The sequence below is a fragment of the Ranitomeya imitator genome, chromosome 6 (genome assembly GCF_032444005.1).
Source record: "Ranitomeya imitator isolate aRanImi1 chromosome 6, aRanImi1.pri, whole genome shotgun sequence".
Lineage (NCBI taxonomy): Eukaryota > Metazoa > Chordata > Amphibia > Anura > Dendrobatidae > Ranitomeya > Ranitomeya imitator.
Window position 1 is genome coordinate 119413369 of NC_091287.1, and position 22035 is coordinate 119435403.

A 22035-nucleotide genomic window follows, 5' to 3' on the forward strand; every position below is an offset into this window, starting at 1 on the left:
ATATATATATATATAATTTTTTTTTTTTTTTTAATTTATTTTACTAGATGGTGGCCCGATTCGAACGCATCGGGTATTCTAGAATATGCATGTCCACGTAGTATATTGCCCAGCCACGTATGTCACATGTTAAAATAAACATACACTCACCTTCCGAGGGCCCCTTGTAGTTTGGTCACATGACAGGTCCTTCTACCATACCATCCTTGCCACTGGAACCTGCCGCTTGCATTAGATGTTTTTACTATTGACGCTGCATAGGCAGCATCAATAGTAAAAACTTGGTCACACAGGGTTAATAGCGGCGGTAACTGAGTGAGTTACCCGCGGCATAACGCAGACCGTTATCGCTGGCATTAACCCTGTGTGAGCAGTGACTGCGGGGAGTATGGAGCGGGCGCTGACTGCAGGGGAGTAGGGAGGGACTAATCGGACTGTGGCCGTCGCTGATTGGTCGCGGCAGCCATGACAGGTATCTGGCGAGACCAATCAGTGACTTGGATTCCATGACAGACAGAGGCCGCGACCAATGAATATCCATGACAGACAGAAAGACGGAAGTGACCCTTAGACAATTTTATATAGTAGATAGTACCTTGCAGCACCCAGGGTGCAGTGCTTTCAGTGAATACTGTCCTGATTATTTCTCCTTCATAGTAGAGAATACAGAAGCTGACAGTGGCTGTAGATCCTCCTGCCTCTGTATGATCTAACAATGGCTCTGGTTGTCTTCAGGGTATAGATGAAGGCCCTCAGGGTCTGAAGTTGATTTCTGACATTATTCGTGAGAAAATGGACATTGATATCAGCGTGTTGATGGGAGCCAACATTGCAAATGAAGTGGCAGCAGAGAAGTTCTGTGAGACCACAATAGGTAATGTATATATGGAAACTGGCCTCATTTTCTACATCCTATTTATAGCTTTGTCTATAACATGTTAATCTATCAAATGCCATTAATAATATAATGCGGATTACATGTGTAAGATTGTAGTAGCATCGTACGCAGTGAAGAGGCAGTGATCCACAAAGGCTACTTTCACACTTCCGTTTTCTGGGGTCTGTCGTGGTGCAGCAAAATGACGTATCGACGGCTGTCATGAAAATAGGTAAAACGTGTGCAACGGATCCAATGTAATGACGGATTCGTTGTACAGAAATTCCAGGAATTTAATGTTTTTTTCCCGGACTAGAAGATCTTCTGGCTACGAGGTACACATAAAATTGGCCATTTTTATGCGCGAAAAGCTCTCATTTTTCATATTTCTAGTGCAGTAATGCAGTTTAAATTTCGTGTTTTCAAGTTTGCATGTTTTGGCGCTGCAGTGTGCTGCCCTATTTATTTAACTATATACGAGTTGGCGACTCTGGGTTCAGCACCTGTTCACACTCAGTCTATGTTTGGATGTGCAGATCAGGTTTTTTGAAATAGAAGATCCTTCTGGGCATGCTTAGCAGGGAAAAACTGGATCCGTTGCTGGATTCCACTGCGTGACGGTCAGCGACGGATCCTGCGCCCATAGGCTTCCATTGTAGCCGACTGTTACATGTTACGGAACCACTCAGCACCCAGAATATGTTGTGCAGTTATATGTATGTATATTAGGTTCCATGTGAGATGCATGTCCCTAATGCATCAGCCCACAGGCTGCGCCCCTGGGCAGAGGGGACACGATATTCCCCTCTTGTCCGCCCCCCCCCCCCCCCCCCCCCACCTTTGTAATTCCCACAGTAAATATTGGCAGGCTCCGGCCACCTGCGGCTATTGTAATGTATGTCTGGCCTGCCGCTTTGCTATTGGCCTGCCCTCTGTATCTGTGTGATATATTCTGTGTCCTATGAGTTAAGTGTTGTCAGACTGGAAATACGTGGAGAACCAGTGATCTTTTATATGCATCCATGTAACCAAGGAATTCTAGCCAGCGTCCTTCATTCAGACTTCAGCCAAAGCAGCGTGGACCTCCTGAAACACGGGATGGTTCTGAAAGAGGTACCCCAGCTTGGTAGACCCTGTTACACCAACGACGGGCAGCGCAGGATGCATCGCTGACTGATTTTCCGACGTGCACAAAAAACGTTCCTCTGAACGTTTTCTCTGCACGATGGAACGCTATTTTACGACTGATCCAGTGCACGACGGATGAAACGGATGGCCATCCGTCACAATCCGTTGCTAATATAAGTCTATGGGAAAATGCACGATCCTGCAAATTTTTTTGCAGAATCCTGCATTCTCAAAAATCGACGGATTGTGACGGATCTGAAAAGACGGAAGTGTGAAAGTAGCCAAAGTTCAAACACAAAAGTCTCTTTTAGGCTATGTGCACACGTTCAGGATTTTCTGCAGAATTTTCCTAAACAAAACCGGACTTTTTCTGCAGGAAATCCGCATGCGTTTTTTTGCGCGCTTTTTTTCCTGGAGCTTCCCAATGCATTAAACAGTGTGAAAAATCCACAAAATTAATGAACATGCTGCGTTTTTTACCGCGATGTGTTTTTTTTCGCGGAAAAAACGCATCATGTGCACAAAAATTGCAGAATGCATTAAAAATGATGGGATGCTTAATGTGTGTTTTTTTTTAAGCGTTTTTATCACGAAAAAACATGAATAATCCTGAACGTGTGCACACAGCCTTAATGTGTTTCCTCACAACATTAAAGTCCAGTTCACATAAATGCACATAACTTCAGTGTATATTATCAGTATTCTGTTTATACCAGTTCATAGCAATATAAATCATATGGCTTTAGATTGCAGTCCCTAAACAGGCCAGACTTCCCTTGTCCAGTCTCCCTGGGTGACCGCACGCCATATTACAGTCTCCATACACACAGCTTCATATGGAAACACAAAAAAATTTGTTTCGGATCATATACAATAGGTATCTCCAACTCTACAAAACTGATAACACAAAGAAAAAAGGACCTCTAGATATAAAGAGACCCAATCCAGAGTATCTTATAGAGCGTAATAATTTTATTAAACAATTAAAATGCAATTATCCGTAGTAGAGTATAGCTAACCAAGCAGGATAGGAGAGGTACACATTCACCACATGAATGATAGTAATTTATACACAATATAAAATACTTATGTGCGTTGACAGATAAATAATTTAAAGTATAAGCTCACTATTAGAAGCCATATCAAAATATTACAGTAGTATAACAATTAGTCAATCTACAAGTAGTCAAAAACATATTAAGACTTATTGCGTGATTTATTCCATACAAGTATTTAAAGTGCGTCTGCATGAAAGCAGTATACAGCACAGCTGTTAGCAGCCAACAGGTAACCTCATATAGCCAATATAAAAAAGTTATAAGATGTCCACAAAATCAAAAGCAAAGTGCAAAAAAGTACAGGGCAGAGGAAAATGGAGGGTTCAAAGCTGCATTGTTAAGTAAAGTGCATATCTGATGCAGAGTAATTTGATCAAAGTAGATTACTTAGGAGGCCTTTCGCCTGACGAAGATCGGTGAAACGCACGTTGAGGCAGCAGGCTGGGGTCCAGGTCTCTCACCACGTGTGTGTGTGTGTATATATATATATATATATATATATATATGTATATATATCAGATATGCACTTTACTTACCACCCTGTGGTCGGCGCTCATAGCAAGTCTGTAATTCTACTACATAAGAGCGATCTGAGCTTCGCTCCTATGTAGCGGAGGCAATCGAGTTGTGCCAGCGTCCAGCCTCCCATTGAGGCTATTGAAGCATGGCAAACGTAAAAAAAAAAAAAAAAAAGTTTGAAAAAATAAAATATAAAGGTTTTAAATCACCCCCTTTTGCCCCATTCAAAATAAAACAATTTTTTTTGGTCTGCAGCGGCCACACGTCAACCAAGGGGGAACAGAGAATGGTGGGGATCTGGAAGAGTTGGAATAGTAGCGTTTGGGGATCAGTATTACTATTTTTAATTCACAACATTGCACAACCTTTTTTCATTGGAGTTGAGAAAAAAGAATTGCAGAACCCGTGTCCAGAGGCCACATTAGCAATCCGCGGCTGCTGGATCAGAGCCTTGCAAACCTTCTGCTTCCTGCCGGCATCCTCTGTCTCTTTTCAAACCACCCCATACTAATTAGAAGCGCTGTTGATGCCCGCAGGTAGGAGATTTGCAAGGCTTTACTTTCTGCAGACTACCGATGTGACCTCAGTAGGGTCCAGCGATACTTTTTACTAAACCTTTCTTTTAATGTTCTTTTTCTCTACAGTTCTCACTTACTCATGGCCGATTCCATAGCAAAGATAAAATGTTCCACACTATAACAGACAGACAGACCTGGTACTGGCCATGCTTCTCTTAAAGACTACTCCGCTGTGTTTTATTCTGGGAACCATTCTGTACAATTTCTGTAGGTATCATAAAAAAATAAAGAAATGTCATTTAACTATATCATTCACCAGACTGAATAAAAAGCTGTTTGGATCTAATCCGATAATATATTCCACATCATCAGACACAGGGTCTTCTTTTGGCAATGCATAATTTCATTATATCTCTTTCTAATGTCTCGAAAGGCGACAAATCTGAGACATAATGTTCTAGCTATCCAATTTCATGCTTTGGAGATCAGGTAATAATGTGACACCCATAAAATCTTCTTGGGTTTATTAATATGTATATTATGATGGTCATTAAGAGCTGTTCTGGGTAGTTGATATATCTAAAAGCTTGGGCTCTTATCTCTCTTTGCTGCATGTTCGATCCATATCCTAATTGTGTCCTTCCTCTCTGATCAGTGTTAAGTGAGTGTTCTGTGGATTGAAAGATAAGATCGTCTTGTGGGTCAGAGAAAAGTAACCAAAAGAAGCTAATTAATACCTGTATAAATGATAGTGGAAGAATAGATACAAAATTGAGACTGGCTATTCAGATTTTATACACCTATGGGTGCAGAAGACCTTGTCTGAAGAGGCATTGATTTTGTGTATCACCTTTAGTAGGAAGCAGTGATTTATAAATTCCGTTGTTAACATATTCACCTTTTATAGTTTTGCTCAGATTTCTGCTTAGAAGACATAATTGTAGCAATTGTTGTTAGCGTGTCAGCGGTCTGAGATTGTTCTCGTGTTATTTTTAAGTAGGAATTTGAAGTGGACCCACTCCAAAATCCACTGTAAGGCCTTGCGCCCGCAATTTTTCAAGGAGTATTTTGAAACAGAAGATGAACAGAAACTCTCCAAATCTTCCTGAATAACACACAACTCCTCAAAAATATTCAGCAAAAAGATTGTGTCTACATAGCCCAAGGGTATGTGGATAAGACGTTGTTTTCAGGCAGATTCCACCTGAAAAAGCGATCAGAAAATGCTTAAGCCCCCGTCAAACACAGTGAGATCGCTAGCGAGATCGCTGCTGAGTCACAAGTTTTGTGACGCAACAGCGATCTCAGTAGCGATCTCGCTATGTGTGACACGTAGCAGCGACCAGGCCCCTGCTGTGAGATCGCTGGTCGTGTCAGAATGGCCTGGGCCATTTTTTGATCGTTGAGGTCCCGCTGGGTAGCACACATCGCTGTGTTTGACACCTTACCAACGACCTCGCTGACAGGACGTCCCATTGAATTATCATGAAATAGCATCGTTGTACAGGTCGCCGCATCGCTGCTGCGTCGTTGGGGAGATCTCACTGTTTGACATCTCACCAGCGACCACATAGCGACGCTTGAGCGATCCCTGACAGGTCGTATCGTTGTCGGAATCGCTCAAGCGTCGCTATGTGTGACGGGGCCTTTAAAGGGAAGGTGCCACCAGTTTTCTTGTAGTTGTGTTTTTGTGAAATTAAGCTTAAAATAGTAATTAAAATGTATTAATGCAATGTTTGCAAACATTTCTATATGAAAAATATATATTTTCTTAGAGATATCTCTCTCTCTCTATCTATATATATATATATATATATATATATCACTAGGGGGAGCATTTTCTGTTTTAGACCTTAAGCAACTATAGTAAGACTTACCAGCTTTACTGTTAGCAGCAAAATTGGGGCAGTAACTGTTGACTTTACTATTTTCCTCCCCTTTTGGGTGGTCTAGGGCAGCGCCATTTTGTGGGAGACTGCCCTGTGATCTGCTATCACCAGCAGTTACTGTTTTTCTCTCTCCCATCAATCTCTCACCTAGATGACATGATTCTCTCACCTCCCTCCACAACGCCTGGCCATTCACTGCAGCTCCTTATCTTATCTTAAATTGTCTCTTCAGAGAGGAAGAGGACTAGAACTCTAGTGCCACCTATTGGTAGTAGCAATCCTAACAGTTAATGTCGACCCTTTAACGAGCCTTGTCACATAACTTAGGATAATAGCCAAACCAGAATCTCAATTTGCAGACACTGTGTTTCCGCCTTTTCTGGGGTCGCTGGGGGCAGATGTTTTTAGCCGGGGGTTCAATAACCATGGACCCTCTCCAGGCTATTAATATCTGCCCTCAGTCACTGGCTTTACGATTCTGGTGGAGAAAATTGCGCTGGAGCCCACGCCAATTTTTTCTGCAATTTAACCCTTAAATTTAAGAGCGCCCACATTTTGCACATACACATAGTGTGGAATATGCAAAAAAAAGTAATATGAGATGGTTCACTGTATGTAAACCATGTCTCATATCATTTCGGGTTTGAGAAGGAGATGGCAAAAGCCGGCAATTGAATTACTGACTCTTCTGCTATCTAGCGCTGCATTAAATATATATAGGTGTGGGGGGCGTGGCCTGAGTGTCCATGTGAACGGACGTGCGGCAGAGAGCTCCCGCTGCTGTGCTTTATAAAATCCTGTATAGCCGCCGCTGAACGGCTCCAGGGGAGGCTTACCGGCTGCGGGGCGATCCAGTGAGCTCGGCGGTGCTGAGCGGCAGCTCCGTGAACGGAGAGAATGACTAGGAGAAGGCAGAAGGACGCGGGAGCCGGGGATGCAGGCGCAAGCCAAGATGGCGCCGATGCAAGAGAGAAGGCGGATAAACAGAACGCCGCATGTAAGAAACGCATGGAGGTGGCGGCAAAGCTCCAGCAGTTTGTAAGAGTGGAGGCTGCAGAGGAGGAATCCGGAGCTGATACAGGGGAAGAGGAAGAGAACCCAGCAGGAGAGCATGAGGTACAACAGGGGAGAAAGGAGAGTAATATGGCGGTGGCAATAGGGGGACCTGAGGATATGGCGCCAGAAGCTGAGCCTACCCTGAGAGACGTTTTTGCGTTGGTTTCTTCATGTAAACAGTCTCTGACCCTACAGATACAGGAGGTTAAGGGGGACACAGCCCAGATAAACGCAGCCATGCAGAAAATTGATAAACGTGTGGGGGAGGTAGAGGAGAGAGTGAGCACTGCAGAAGATCATATAGTGCAGCTGCAAAAAGCTGAGAAGAAGTTCACTCAAGCAATAGCTGAATTGGCGGCAAAAAATGAGGACCTTGAGGATAGGTCCAGAAGAAATAATATACGCATAGTGGGCATCCCTGAAAAAGCTGAAGGGAGGAATCCAACTGAGTATATGGAAAAATGGCTGTTAGAGACTTTTGGAGATACGGCGCTGACAAAAGTGTTCGCGGTGGAGAGAGCGCATAGGGTCCCACCGAAACCACCTGTCCCTGGAGCGAATCCCCGTACCATGCTCGCCAAAATCCTAAACTACAGAGACATTATCCTGAGGAAGGCTAGAGACATGACGGATCTGACAGTTGAAGGCCAAAGAATTGCTATTTACCCAGACTATTCCGCTCTGGTTCAGAAACAACGGATGATGTTCACGGGTATCAAGAGACGGCTGAGGGAGCTGGGTGTGCAGTACTCCATGATGTTTCCAGCAAGACTGAGGGTGGTGGCGTTTGACAAAATTCACTTTTTTCAGAAGCCGGAGGAAGCTACTCAGTGGATTGACATTAATGCTAAAAGGCTTAAAGGAAAAGGAGACTGAACTGAGGGGGGATTCTGAATGTGATTACTTCTTTGTCAGTTGGAAAAGAGACTTGTGATTAACAATCCAAGGGGTATGGGATGTGAAAGTTGAAGGGTGGAGCCGAGTTGTAATCAGCTACAGTTAAGGGAATGATATAATGGCTGCTGGGGAAGGGGGAGGAAGGGTAGGCGGCGTATTATAAGTTTGTTTTAGGTTTCTTGCATTTGCAGGTTACTCGATGTTGAAATCTTGTGACCTATTAAAGAATCTATGGAATTTTGCTATGTACAGTGGCGGGAGGAGGGTTGGGAAGGTAATTCCAATCGGAGTGTTCGCTATGGGCGATGATGCCCCACTCTTGAAAAGAGGCGGAATGGTTAGTTTTGAGGGGGGGAAGGGTGGGAGGGAGAGTTGGGATAGGGGGGGTTAGGGAGGTTAGACAGCTCATGGACAAGAATAATGATATATTTAGAGAAGATGAGCCAATTGATGGGGGGTAGTTTTAACATTTTGAGCTGGAATGTGAGAGGCCTGGCGGAGAAATCCAGACGAGCCGCAAGTTTGCAGTATGCAAGAGACCAGCGGGCCTCAATTATATGTTTGCTGGAGACGCACTTGGTAAGGGAGAAAGTAAATGTCTTAGGCTACGTTCACACTAGCGTTGCGCCGCCCTGCGTCGGCGACGCAACGCACGAAAAAACGCGCACAAACGCACGAAAAAACGCACGCGTTTTGCGACGCGTGCGTCGTTTTTTGACGAGAATCGGACGCACAGAAAATGCAACTTGTTGCATTTTCTTGCGTCCGACGCTAGCGTCGTAAACGACGCAAGTGTCAAAAAACGCCACCTAAAAAACGCACGCGTCCCCTATGTTAAACATAGGGGCGCGTCGTCGCCGCTGCGTCGCCGGCGCAACAGCGACGCACATTGGCGGAACGCCAATGTGAACGTAGCCTTAAATAGACGTTGGATTCAGAAGGGATATCATTCTACCTTCTCCACGTATGCGAGGGGTGTGTCAATTTTGATTCCAGCGGGAGTACAGTATGAGGAGGTGAAGGTTTGTGTAGATGCGGATGGTCAGTATGTACTAATACAGTGTATATTGTATGGAGTGAGAGTATGTATTGCAGCTATGTATATTCCACCTCCCTACTCAAGCAGGAAGATTAGAGAAGTATTGGAGCGAGTGGAACGATGGGGGCCGACACCACTGATGATTATTGGGGACCTAAATAACATCTGTGACGACTTTTGGGATAAGAATAAAAACACCCAGAATAGGTCAGGGGGACATAATACAACATTTGGCACCTATGTACATGAGATAGGTATGATTGACCTTTGGAGGGTCAGACATGTTGGGGAGAGAGGGTATTCATGCTATTCGCCGGCACATGCCACGCTCTCTAGAATTGACATGGCCCTGGGAAATAGGCTATTAGACACACTGGTTGGGGAAGTGAGATATCTCCCAAGGGCCTTGTCGGACCACAGTCCAATTGAGGTGGATTTTAAGTTGGCGGGGACACAATTTGTCAATAGGAGAGAATGGAAGATACATCCTAGTTGGTTACATAGTATTGAGATGGAAAGTATAGGACGGGAGGTGGCGGAGTTCTTTGTTTTGAATGATGGGAGTACAGACGCTCTTACGATCTGGGATGCAATGAAGGCGTATCTGAGAGGACTACTGTTTAGAGATATTAGTAGGTGTAAGCGAAGGACGAGAGAGGCAGAAAAGGGCGGCAGTTGATGAGTTGAAGGATGCAGAGGATGGGATGGCTACACTGGGAACTCCTGAGGCTGGGAAAAGGCTGAAATATGCACAAAATCAATTGGAAAAAGTACTCTTGGAAAAAGCTGATAGGAAGCAGGAGTTTCAAAGAGTGTTGTATTACCAGGAGGGAGAAACAGTGAGCAGCTACCACCAACGACAGCATATGACCCAGAGGAGTACTTCATATGTGCACTCATTGGAGCCTGTAAGTGGTAGCAGAGTATCTGAAACGCCTGAGATTTTGAGGACTTTTGCGGACTTTTATGCAGACTTATATTCCTCCCGGGTTGGTGAGTCGGTCGGAGATACATTGACTTTCTTGGAGGGTTTGGATCTACCGAGACTGAACGAGGTGGATAGGGAGAGCTTGGAAGTCCCTATCACGGAGGAGGAACTGAGTCGGGCATTGATGTCCATGGCCAATGGGAAGGCGCCTGGTGTGGATGGATTGCACGCCGAGATCTATAAAAGTTTGGGAGAAGTGTTGATTCCTAGATTAAAGACGGTTCTGGAGGAAGCTAGGTCCCGGGGGTGTTTGCCAGCCTCTATGAGGGAGGCCATAATAGTGGTTATTCCAAAGGAGGATAAGGATTTGGGGAAACCGGAGTCATATCGCCCAATATCTTTACTAACTATTGATGTCAAGCTTCTGGCCAAGGTGTTAGCTTCCCGTTTGTCTAGTGTCATTACGGGCCTGGTGCATCCGGACCAGTCTGGCTTTATGCTTGATAGGTCGACGGCGATTAATCTGCGGAGGTTATATGTGAATCTGCAGCTGAAGTCTGACAACTGTGGCCGGAGGGTGATTGCGTCACTGGATGCCCATAAGGCGTTTGACAGTGTAGAGTGGGGATATCTCTGGCAGGTGTTGAAGGGTATGGGTTTTGGTCTGCAGTTTGTGGCCTGGATTCAGCTGTTGTATTCATTGCCGACGGCTAGAGTAAGGGTGAACGGGGAATTGTCTCAACCTATAAAGTTGGCTAGAAGCACTAGGCAGGGATGTCCGCTTTCACCTCTCCTGTTTGCGTTGGCTGTGGAGCCACTTGCCGCCAAGATTCGACAATCTGATGGGGTCCCCGGGTTTAGATATGGGAAAGTTGAGGAAAAGATAGCGCTATACGCAGATGACGTTTTGCTGTTTTTGGCGGATCCGGTTGATTCACTGAGAAGGGCCATTGAAATTGTTGAGAGATTCGGGTCCGTATCGGGGCTAACAATTAATTGGGACAAATCGGTTCTGTTTAAGGTAGATGGTGTAGGAGAGAATGTGAGTGAGAATGTGGGTGACGAGCGGCTTAAGGTGGTATCCCATTTTAAATACCTTGGGATATGGATTTCGGTTCCAGTCACGGAGTTCGTACATAGAAATCTGACTCCTGTTATGGGGGTGCTCAAGGCAAAGGTAGATGCTTGGAATAAGTTACATCTGTCGGTGGTTGGAAGGGTCAATCTTATTAAGATGGTCCTGATGCCTAAAATTTTATACGTCTTACATAACGCGCCAATTTGGATCCCGCGGGGGAAATTCCGACAGATTAATGCCCTTTTTAGAGGTTTGATATGGGGGAGACAGTATCCACGTATTAGCCTGGAGACGCTTCAGCGACCCAAGGAAGATGGTGGTTTGGCTTTGCCCAACCCTGAAATATATTTTCTTGCAGCCAAGAGTCAGCATTTAAAGGGCTGGGCGCGGGAGGCGTCATCCAGTGCAGTACAACACCTGATGGAAGGGGTGACAGGCCGATGCCCGGTAATACAATGCTTAGAGGACGGCTCTTTGGGAGCATTGGGGAAGCTATATCCAACCCTGTTTCTGATACATAAATTATGGAATAGATTGAGGCAGATTCGGGGGGTTACAGGGTTAACCAAATTTACAGCAATATGGTCTAACAGTAATTTAAAGGAATTTGCGGCTCTGGGAGGTCTGATAGAGTGGCAGACTAAAGGAATTTGCTTTGTAAACCAAATAGTCCAACAACGAGTGTTGAAGTCCTCTTCCCAATTACAAGCAGAGTTTGGTCTGAGGCCCACAGGAGAATATCAGTATGCACAGATGAGACATGCCTTTGGAGCTCAAAATAAGAGTACTGACATCGGGATGCAGGAGGACATAGTATTGGAGTATGTATGTGGCGACGGGACTACAAAGGGAGTTATTTCCACCCTATATAAGGACCTTATGCACACGTTTCTGTTGGATTTTCCCATAAAGGCTAGAGCTAAGTGGGAGAGGGACTTGGGCCCGGTGGAGAATGAGACCTGGGAATCAGTACTGGAGTGGGTCCCGCGATTAACATTGAGTGAGCCGTATAGGTTGTCGCAGCTCTATATTCTGCACAGAGTATATAAGTCTCCGGAAGTGTTACATAAAGCGGGGTTGCGTGCTGATTCTGAGTGTCCGAGGTGTGGGAGTGAGAATGCAGGAATTTATCATATGATGTGGACGTGTCCTAGATTGGCCGCTTTTTGGGTGGTAGTTTTGAGTTGGGTGGAAGGAGCGTATAAATGTAGAGTCCTGAGAGATCCGATAATATGCTTGTTGGGATATGTGGATGAAATAGGAGTGGACAACACCTGGAAGATTGCAATTGCTAGGCTACTGTATATGGCTCAGAAAGTGATAGCACGGAACTGGATAAAGGCAGAACCACCTGCGAGGAGGGAATTTCTTCAATATGTACAACATGGTCTAAAGCTGGAAAAAGGTGTTTATAAGAGATGGGGGAAAATAGGAATGTTTAATAAAATATGGTCTCCATGGCTTGAGTTGGGATGAGGAGTAATAGAAGTTGGGAGCTATTGGCTTCAGATAGGTGAGAACTTCTTGAGGCACTGGTGGTCTCAGGGGAGTTTAGATCTGGGATGAGCTGTCCTGTGGGGGGGGAGGGGGGGGTTGTTGTGGGTATGTTGGGGATTCTTAAAATTAAGAAAAGGTGTATGTAACATATTGAAATGTGGATGAGAAAGTGATGTTTTCTCTTTGCTGTTTATTGTTAATAAAAATCTATTTAAATAAAATATATATATATATATATATATATATATATATATATATATATATATATATGTCCCTGAAGAAAAAAAATAAATAAAATATACGTATGTATATATATCTACTGTAATCTATCCTGTTAGTGTGATTTTACTGTACACTACGCTGAATTACCGGCTTTTCAAAGGACACCGGTGCGTAAAAATCGGACTGCAATACGGATGTCATACGGATGTTGCGATAAAAAAATCGCATAACTCGCATGACAATCGCATACGTTACATCCGTTTTTTTCGGTCCGTAAATCGGAAACTATGGGTCAGTGTACGGTCAAGGGAAAAAAGAGAGCACTAGGGTGTGCCACATGGGTGTGTGAATGCAAGCTAAGAACTTACCATATATACTTGTGTATAAGCCAACCCGAGTATAAGCCGAGGCACCTAATTTTGCTTAGAAAAACTGGGAAAATGTATTGACTAGAGTATAAGCCAGGTATGCATTGTCCCCTAATCCCTATTCTGGTATGCATGGCTCCTTATTCCCATCCTTGTATGCATGATTCCTCTTCCCCATCCTTTTGTATGTATGGCCCCCATGAAAAAAAACATCCTACTTACCTTCCCTACATGCCCGCGCAGCATCTCGCTCCGGTGCCAGTAGCTGCCGCCGAGCGATCACGTCCCTACTCATTAAGGTAATGAAGATTCACCTCTCTGCACGCCTATGGGAGTGGAGAGAGGTGAATATTCAATACCTTTAATGAGCGGGCACCCGTGAGAGCGCGGTAGCTGTTTTGAAGCCGGCAACTGCTGACACTGTGTGTGCTATAATAGAAATTAATGTTCACTGCATTTTATGAAGGATCTTATAAGCTTGTGGGGTGGTTTAGTATGTGCTGCGTGACGTGCCATGGTCCTTTTAGTTGCAAGTCCCATAGCTCCCATTGGACAGGACTGTAAATACATTCATTAGATAATCGGCACGAAGTTCTCGACATCCGCTATTTTTCAAGTACTCCCTCGTAATTTCCCACCTTGTCTGCTGTTTTGCTTCATCATTTGTTGTAATTGATTATTGACAGTCCTTAGAAAAACTTCAGTAATCCCTTGTAAACTTTCCGCTTGTTACTAGTGTATATTTCATATTGGCGGTATAGATTTATCATACAATGTTGGTGAATTGGGTGACTAGGCATAGCAGTGGTGTCTCATGATAAATGAGCATAACATAAAAGAATCAAACATACAGTATATTATGCAAGTAAGGATTGCAAAACCAATTACGGTACTTATTTTTTTTTAATAAACATATTTTCTTTTTTCTGTTCAGGAAGTAAAGTAATTGAACATGGCCTTTTGTTCAAAGAACTTTTACAGACCCCAAATTTCCGTATTACTGTAGTGGACGATGCTGATACTGTGGAACTGTGTGGTGCCTTAAAGGTAATGTCTACAGAAACAAAAAAAAGTGTTATTCTATGTTTGTAGTCATTTACTCAGTAAAAAAAATGTTGGTCTTTCAAGTGTGATGGGCACAATATCGTAACAGGATAATCATAATAAACATTTATTGGCAGAAACTGGACCTGATTTCCATCAGCAGAGCTGCTGATAGATGGCGTCCTATCGCCAGCACACATGACTACGGTAGCAAATTGGCGACGGAGAGACTATGCTGGGGCTTTTGAGTAACAGCTCCATTTATTTTCTACATCTACAAGCCTTTGGTTAACTAAGATTATCCCACACAACCGACTTTTGTGTGATTTGAGAAATACTTTGGTTAGATAAACTGAAGCGTTTCTAGTATTGATGAGCGAGTGTGCTCGTTACTCGAGTTTTCCGAGCATGCTCTGGTGTTCTCCGAATATTTTGGGCGTGCTCGTAGATTGTATTTGAGTCCCCACAGCTGCATGATTTGCGGCTGCTAGACAGCCTGAATACATGTGGGGATTCCCTAACAGGCAATCCCTGCATGTGTTCAGGTTGTTTAACAGCCGCAAATCATGCAGTTGTGGGGACTCAAATATAGTCTATGAGCACGCCCAAAATATTCTGAGAACACCCGAGCATGCTCAGAAAACTCGATTAACGAGCACACTTGCTCATCGCTAGTTTCTAGTAAATATTGTACGGCGTAAATCCATTAGCAATACCTTTTTAGAAAAGGAAATCTTGGGCATTAGGTCTCCGTCTACAGAACATGGCTCCTGACGGCGAGATGCTGGGTCTTCTCTCTATAGTACATGGTTCAGATCTAGTTTGTTTACCATCTAGAAATCGCTGTGCCGTGGCCGGACCCTGTCTGCTTGTGTTGATTTCCTGCAGCGAGACGTGACTCATCCACATCATTATGTCCATACGCCCTCAGTGTCTTGCCAGTGAAAGTGTTAGGACAGATTCAAATTAGATTTATTTTTATTTTTGTCTAAAGTTCATGAACCCTGTTCCAGTGTGCCATATTTTTTTTTGTATACGATGTATCGATCTAATAGTTCTGCTAGCCGGCTGCTTAATTTGTTTAATTGCCTTCAACATTGCAGTTTACATGTTGATATAGTCTGCGTTAAAAATATGAGCAACTTTGTACACAAAGCAATGTATTCACAGAACCCAAGGCTGGCCCCGCACACTACATGGCTGTTTTCTGAACAATATTTTCCCCATACACAGGAGTGCACATTTAGCCGAGCGCTCCTGTGAGAAGCTGCTGGTTTGACATGCTGCCCAGTGACTTTTTTCCTGGAGAACAATGTGATCAGCAGTTCGACATGAGACGTGTGATCAACATCTCTCTCCACCATCAGTCGGATGGTGCCCCATAACCCATCAACAGAGCTCTCAGTAGGAACACAGGAGTAATTCATCTCTAGCTGAGATTTATCTACTGGGGAGCAAATGGCAGCATCAAAAATGCACTAAAAGCTTAACCTTACTGTCATGTACAAATTTCTCTCAGCACATGACCTGGGTCGTGACTTCAATTCACTCAACACCTGTTCTAGGCTATAGTAAATCACACCCCAACAGGGTCCACACACTCCAGCTGCACAACACTCTGCCATCACTCATCAATCACACAGGGTGATGAGCCCCCAAAATGTTACTGCCTGGCAATCAAAATTAAGTCCACACACTCTATAAAACGCTGTGCGTGCGTGTTTAATGGAGGAAATGGGCTAATATGATTTTTTTTTTTTTCCTTTACCGTATTAGCCATCTTACAGTCATGGCCAAAAGTATTGACACCCCTGCAATTCTGTCAGATAATACTCAGTTTCTTCCTGAAAATGATTGCAAACACAAATTATTTGGTATTATCTTCATTTGTCTTAAATGAAAAAACACAAAAGAGAATGAAGCAAAAAGCAAAACATTGATCATTTCACACAAAACTCCAAAAATTGGCCAGACAAAATTATTGACACCCTCAGCCTAAGGGCCCCTTTCCACTTGTGAGGAAAACGGACGAGTGCAATCCGATAAAAAATCGGATTGCACTCGGACCAATGTTAATCAATATGTGACACTCCATTTGCGATTTTTTTTTTTTTTTTTTTTTTTTTTTTTTTTTTTTTTTTTTTTTTCCCCAGCCGAAATCGGACTGAGAAAAATCTGTGTCGGCTGAGAAAAAAATCGCAGCATGCTGCGTATTGCTGAGATTCTCGGACGAGACTCGCCAATGCAAGTCAATGGGTGCGAGAAAAAAAACGCACAGCACTCGCACCATGCGAGTGCTGTCCGATTTTTACGCACCCGTGTCCTTAGAAAAGCCGGCAATTCAGCGCAGAGTACAGTAAAATCACACTGACAGGTTAGATGAGAGTAGATATATACACATAGAATAGGTATATATACATATATATATGTCAGGGAGATATATATATATATATATATATATATATATATATATATATATATATATATATATATATATATATATATATATATATATATATATATATATATATATATATATATATATATATATATATATATATATATATATATATATCAGCGTGAGATGGCTTTAAAGCTGGTAATTCAATTACCGGCTTTTGCTTTCTCCTTCACAAACCCGACATGATATGAGACCTGGTTTACATACAGTAAACCATCTCATATCACCATTTTTTTTTGCATATTCTACACTACTAATGTTAGTAGTGTGTATATGCAAAATTTGGGCGTTCTAGCTATTATATTTAAGGGTTAAATGGCGGAAAAAATTGGCGTGGGCTCCCGCACAATTTTCTCCGCCAGAGTAGTAAAGCCAGTGACTGAGGGCAGATATTAATAGCCTGGAGAGGGTCCATGGTTATTGGCCCCCCCCTGGCTAAAAATATCTGCCCCCAGCCACCCCAGAAAAGGCACATCTGAAAGATGCGCCTATTCTGGCACTTGGCCACTCTCTTCCCATTCCCGTGTAGCGGTGGGATATGGGGTAATGAAGGGTTAATGCCACCTTGATATTGTAAGGTGACATTAAGCCTAATTAATAATGGAGAGGCGTCAATTATGACACCTATCCATTATTAATCCAATTGAATGAAAGGGTTAAATAAAACACAAACACATTATTTAAAATTATTTTAATGAAATAAAAACAATGGTTGTTGGAGTATTTTATTCTACGCCCAATCCAATCACTGAAGACCCTCGTTCTGTGAAAGAAAAAACATAATAAACCAACAATATACTTACCCTCCGCAGATCTGTAACGTCCAACGATGTAAATCCTTCTGAAGGGGTTAAATCATTTTGCAGCAAGGAGGTTTGCTAATGCAGGCTGCTCCTCGCTGCAAAACCCCGGGGAATGAGTCTAAATATAGATCAATGAGCTATATTTAGCTTCATTTGCGGTGAGGCGCCCTCTGCTGGCTGTTTATAGATCGTGGGAACTTGCCTAGAAAGCCTGGGAGCTTTCTAGGAAATTTCCCACGATCTATGAACAGCCAGCAGAGGGCGCCTCACCGCAAATGAAGCTAAATATAGCTCATTGATCTATATTTAGACTCATTCCCAGGGGTTTTGCAGCGAGGAGTAGCCTGCATAAGCAAAGCTCCTGGCTGCAAAATGTTTTAACCCCTTCAGAAGGATTTACATCGTTGGACTTTACAGATCTGTGGAAGGTAAGTATATTGTTGGTTTATTTTATTTTTTTTGTCACAGAACGAGGGTCTTCACTGAGTGGATTTGGCGTTAAATAAAAAATTACAACAACCTTGTTTTTATTTCATTAAAATAATTTTTAATGTGTGTATTTTTTTAACCCTTTCTTTCAATTGGATTAATAATGGATAGGTGTCATAATTGACGCCTCTCCATTATTAATTAGGCTTAATGTCACCTTACAATTGCAAGGTGGCATTAACCCTTCATTACCCCATATCCCACCGCTACACGGGAATGGGAAGAGAGTGGCCAAGTGCCAGAATAGGCGCATCTTCCAGATGTGCCTTTTCTGGGGTGGCTGGGGGCAGGTGTTTTTAGCCAGGGGGGGGGGGGGGGGCAATAACCATGGACCCTCTCCAGGCTATTAATATCTGCCTTCAGTCACTGGCTTTACTACTCTGGCGGAGAAAATTGTGCGGGAGCCCACGCCAACTTTTTCCGCCATTTAACCCTTAAATATAATAGCTAGAACGCCCAAATTTTGCATATACACACTACTAACATTAGTAGTGTGGAATATGCAAAAAAAATGGTGATATGAGATGGTTTACTGTATGTAAACCAGGTCTCATATCATGTCGGGTTTGTGAAGGAGAAAGCAAAAGCCGGTAATTGAATTACCAGCTTTAAAGCTATCTAGCGCTGCATTATATATATATATATATATATATATATATATATATATATATATATATATATATATATATATATATATATATATATATATATATATATGTGTCTCCCTGACATATATATATGTATATATACCTATTCTATGTGTATATATCTACTCTAATCTAACCTGTCACTGTGATTTTACTGTACTCTGCGCTGAATTACCGGCTTTTCAAAGGAGACCCGTGCGTAAAAATCGGACAGCAATACGGATGTCATACGGATGTTGCGATAAAAAAATCGCATGGCACTCGCAGACGTTACATCAGTTTTTTCGGTCCGTAAATCGGACCGTTTTTTTCTCACACAAGTGGAAAGGGGCCCTAATACTTGGTTGCACAACCTTTAGCCAAAATAACTGCAACCAACTGCTTCCGGTAACCGTCAATGAGTTTCTTACAATGCTCTGCTGGAATTTTAGACCATTCTTCTTTGGCAAACTGCTCCAGGTCCCTGATATTTGAAGGCTGCCTTCTCCAAACTGCCATTTTTAGATCTCTCCACAGGTGTTCTATGGGATTCAGGTCTGGACTCATTGCTGGCCACTTCAGAAGTCTCCAGTGCTTTCTCTCAAACCATTTTCTTGTGCTTTTTGAAGTGTGTTTTGGGTCATTGTCCTGCTGGAAGACCCGTGACCTCTGAGGGAGACCCAGCTTTCTCACACTGGGCGCTACATTATGCTGCAAAATTTGTTGGTAGTCTTCAGACTTCATAATGCCATGCACACGGTCAAGCAGTCCAGTGCCAGAGGCAGCAAAGCAACCCCAAAACATCAGGGAACCTATGCCATGTTTGACTGTAGGGACCATGTTCTTTTCTTTGAATGCCTCTTTTTTTCCCTTCACCATGACAGCGCCGCACGTGAGAGATGGCATCCGCCCCCAGGAACAGGAAACCTGTAGCAGAGATATAAGAATGGGGCGGCCCCTCTCTCCTCAGTTTGGTTTCCTGTTCCTGCAGGTGGACGCCTGTTGCAGAGCTCCTACCTCCGGAGGGATCTCCCTCTGATGATTCCGGTCCGGAGGCCGAGGTCCGCGTGGGGGGCCAGCCGTAGTCGGCGGCATCGCGTGCGGTGCTGTCCGGTGTCGGGCTGCTGGGTCCGCGCCATCCCTTTCCCTCGCTGGACTCCCCGGCGACCGCTCTGTGCAGGAAGCCGGTCCGGGGATATGGGGGCGTGTCCTTCACTGACGCTGGTGCCGAAGTGGAGGATGACGACTTCCGGTCGCAGGAAGTGACGTCACACGCCGAGGGAGCCGGTGTGCTGGACACTTCCGGGCGGAAGCTGATCCAGTGGCGCGCACACCGCTCCTCTATATAATAGAGCAGCAGAAAGGAGTCGCTGGTCCTGCTCTTCAGACGGAGATGACCGAACCAGCGGTAGATCCGGAGCTGCTGATGCCTGCGCCCAGAATGTCGGAAGACACAAGCTGCAGCGGTACCCAGGGTCCTGGAGGGGTGAGTGCCTTTGTAAGGCAAGCTACACACACACTGATACCCTGTGCACTATGTTTTATAGGAAGGGAAAGCCACCTCCAAGCAAAAGAATAGGGTCTGTCCACTATGTAAAGAAAAACTCCCTAGGCTATACAGCAAAAAGATCTGCCAGCCCTGTATCGACAGAACAGTTGCGGAGGAATCTTCTTCCCTATTACAAAACATTAAAACAATCATACGGGAGGAAGTTAAATCTACAGTTAAAGAACAGTTGAAACATCACACAAAAGAGACCCCCCCCTCCCCCAACAAGTGAGCAAGGGTCGGACATAGATTCAGGGGATGAGCCGGGAGCCTTAACCCCCTCTGATGCTTCGGATTTAGACTCCACAGATGAGGAATATGGCCACCCATGTTTTCAGTCGGAGGACATTGGGAAGCTGCTCAAACTTGTCAGAACGACTATGGGGGTAGAAACCCCTAGAGAACCACGGACAATCCAAGACACCATGTTTAGCAACTTGGAGGAGAAGAAGCGAAAGTTTTTTCCCTTCCACGATAACATAATCAAATTAATAAAACGTGAGTGGAAAAAACCTAATAAAAAGATGTCTGTCCCTCAGGCATTAAAACGCAAGTACCCCTTTGATGAGGAAGTCTGTGAAAAGTGGGATAAGGCTCCTAAACTAGACGCAGCCATCGCTAGCACCTCTAAAGGGGTTGCGTTACCATTTGAAGACATGGGAGCCCTAAGGGACCCCCTCGACAAAAAAGCAGATGCTTTTCTAAAGTCGGCTTGGGAAGCAGCGACATGGTCATTTAAACCCGGGGTTGCTGCCACTTGCACGGCACGTGCTATGGTCAAGTGGTTAGAGGAGTTAAGTGACCAAATCAAAAACAAATGCCCAAGAGAGAGGCTTCTGGAAGCATTACCCTCTCTACAAGGCGCCGCAAGATTCCTAGCAGACGCCTCGATAGATTCAGTTAGAAGTGCCGCACGTGTGTGTGCGTTATCCAATTCAGGAAGGAGAACATTATGGCTAAAAAATTGGACGGCTGACTTCCAATCAAAGGTCAAACTCTGTGGAGTACCCTGTGAAGGGCAATACCTGTTTGGCAAAGCTCTAGACGAGATCCTTGAGAAGGCGTCGGACAAAAAGAAGCGGTTTCCACCTCCTTCCTTTCCCAGGCGCCGATGGGATACCTCTCGTTCGTCCTTTCGTGGTGGATATAGAGGGACCCGCGGCCGATCAGATGACAGGTCTAGTCGAGGCAGACCCTGGAGAGAGCGAAAGGAAAGGGGATTCCTTTTCAACAAACCTCCCCCCAAGCCTGATCCCAAAAGTCAGTGACGCCAGCATTCCGGTGGGGGGAAGACTCCGGCGGTTTGTCCATCATTGGGCAGCGCTGCCGGCTTCTCAATGGATAACAAATTTGTTGTCAGAGGGTCTGAGGTTCAAGTTCTCCAACCTCCCACCAAATCGTGTAAAAATGACCCAGGTGGGGGGAAAAAATCAGGCCATATTAGAAAGAGAAATTTATCTCCTCATGCAAAAAGAAGTGTTAGTAGAAGTACCCCATCAAGAGATAGGGAAAGGGTTCTACAGCACTTTATTTCTAACACCAAAACCAGACGGCTCGCTGAGAGTAATATTCAACCTAAAAGCCCTAAACCATTACATTCAAATAGACAAATTCAAGATGGAAACTTTAAAGACTGCAGTAAAAGTACTCGACCCAAACTGTTACATGGTGGTGATCGATCTTACAGACGCTTACTACCATGTGCCAGTCGCTGTCCAACACCAACAATATCTAAGATTAGTGGTAAATCTGGGAAAAACCCCTGTCCATCTACAATATCAATGTCTTCCTTTTGGGGTAGCCGTAGCGCCCCCTTTATTCACAAAAGTTATTTCCGAAGTAGCATCTTTTGTCAGGAAAGAAGACATAATGTTGGTACCCTATTTGGACGATTTTTTGATAATAGCAAAAAACAAAGAAAGTTGCGAAAAGGCGGCCGCAAGAGTACTGGAGGTACTGACCAGTTTAGGATGGATGATAAACCTGAAA

General features: G+C 44.0%; 1 protein-coding gene across 1 annotated transcript in view; it reads left to right on the plus strand.

The window, feature by feature from the left end:
* Positions 1-22035, plus strand: part of GPD1L (glycerol-3-phosphate dehydrogenase 1 like) — an 84912-nt gene that overhangs the window by 19111 nt on the left and 43766 nt on the right. The window contains exons 4-5 of the mRNA XM_069730026.1: positions 736-874; positions 14009-14121. Coding sequence (XP_069586127.1) covers positions 736-874; positions 14009-14121 — 252 coding nt within the window. The remainder of the gene's footprint in view (positions 1-735; positions 875-14008; positions 14122-22035) is intronic.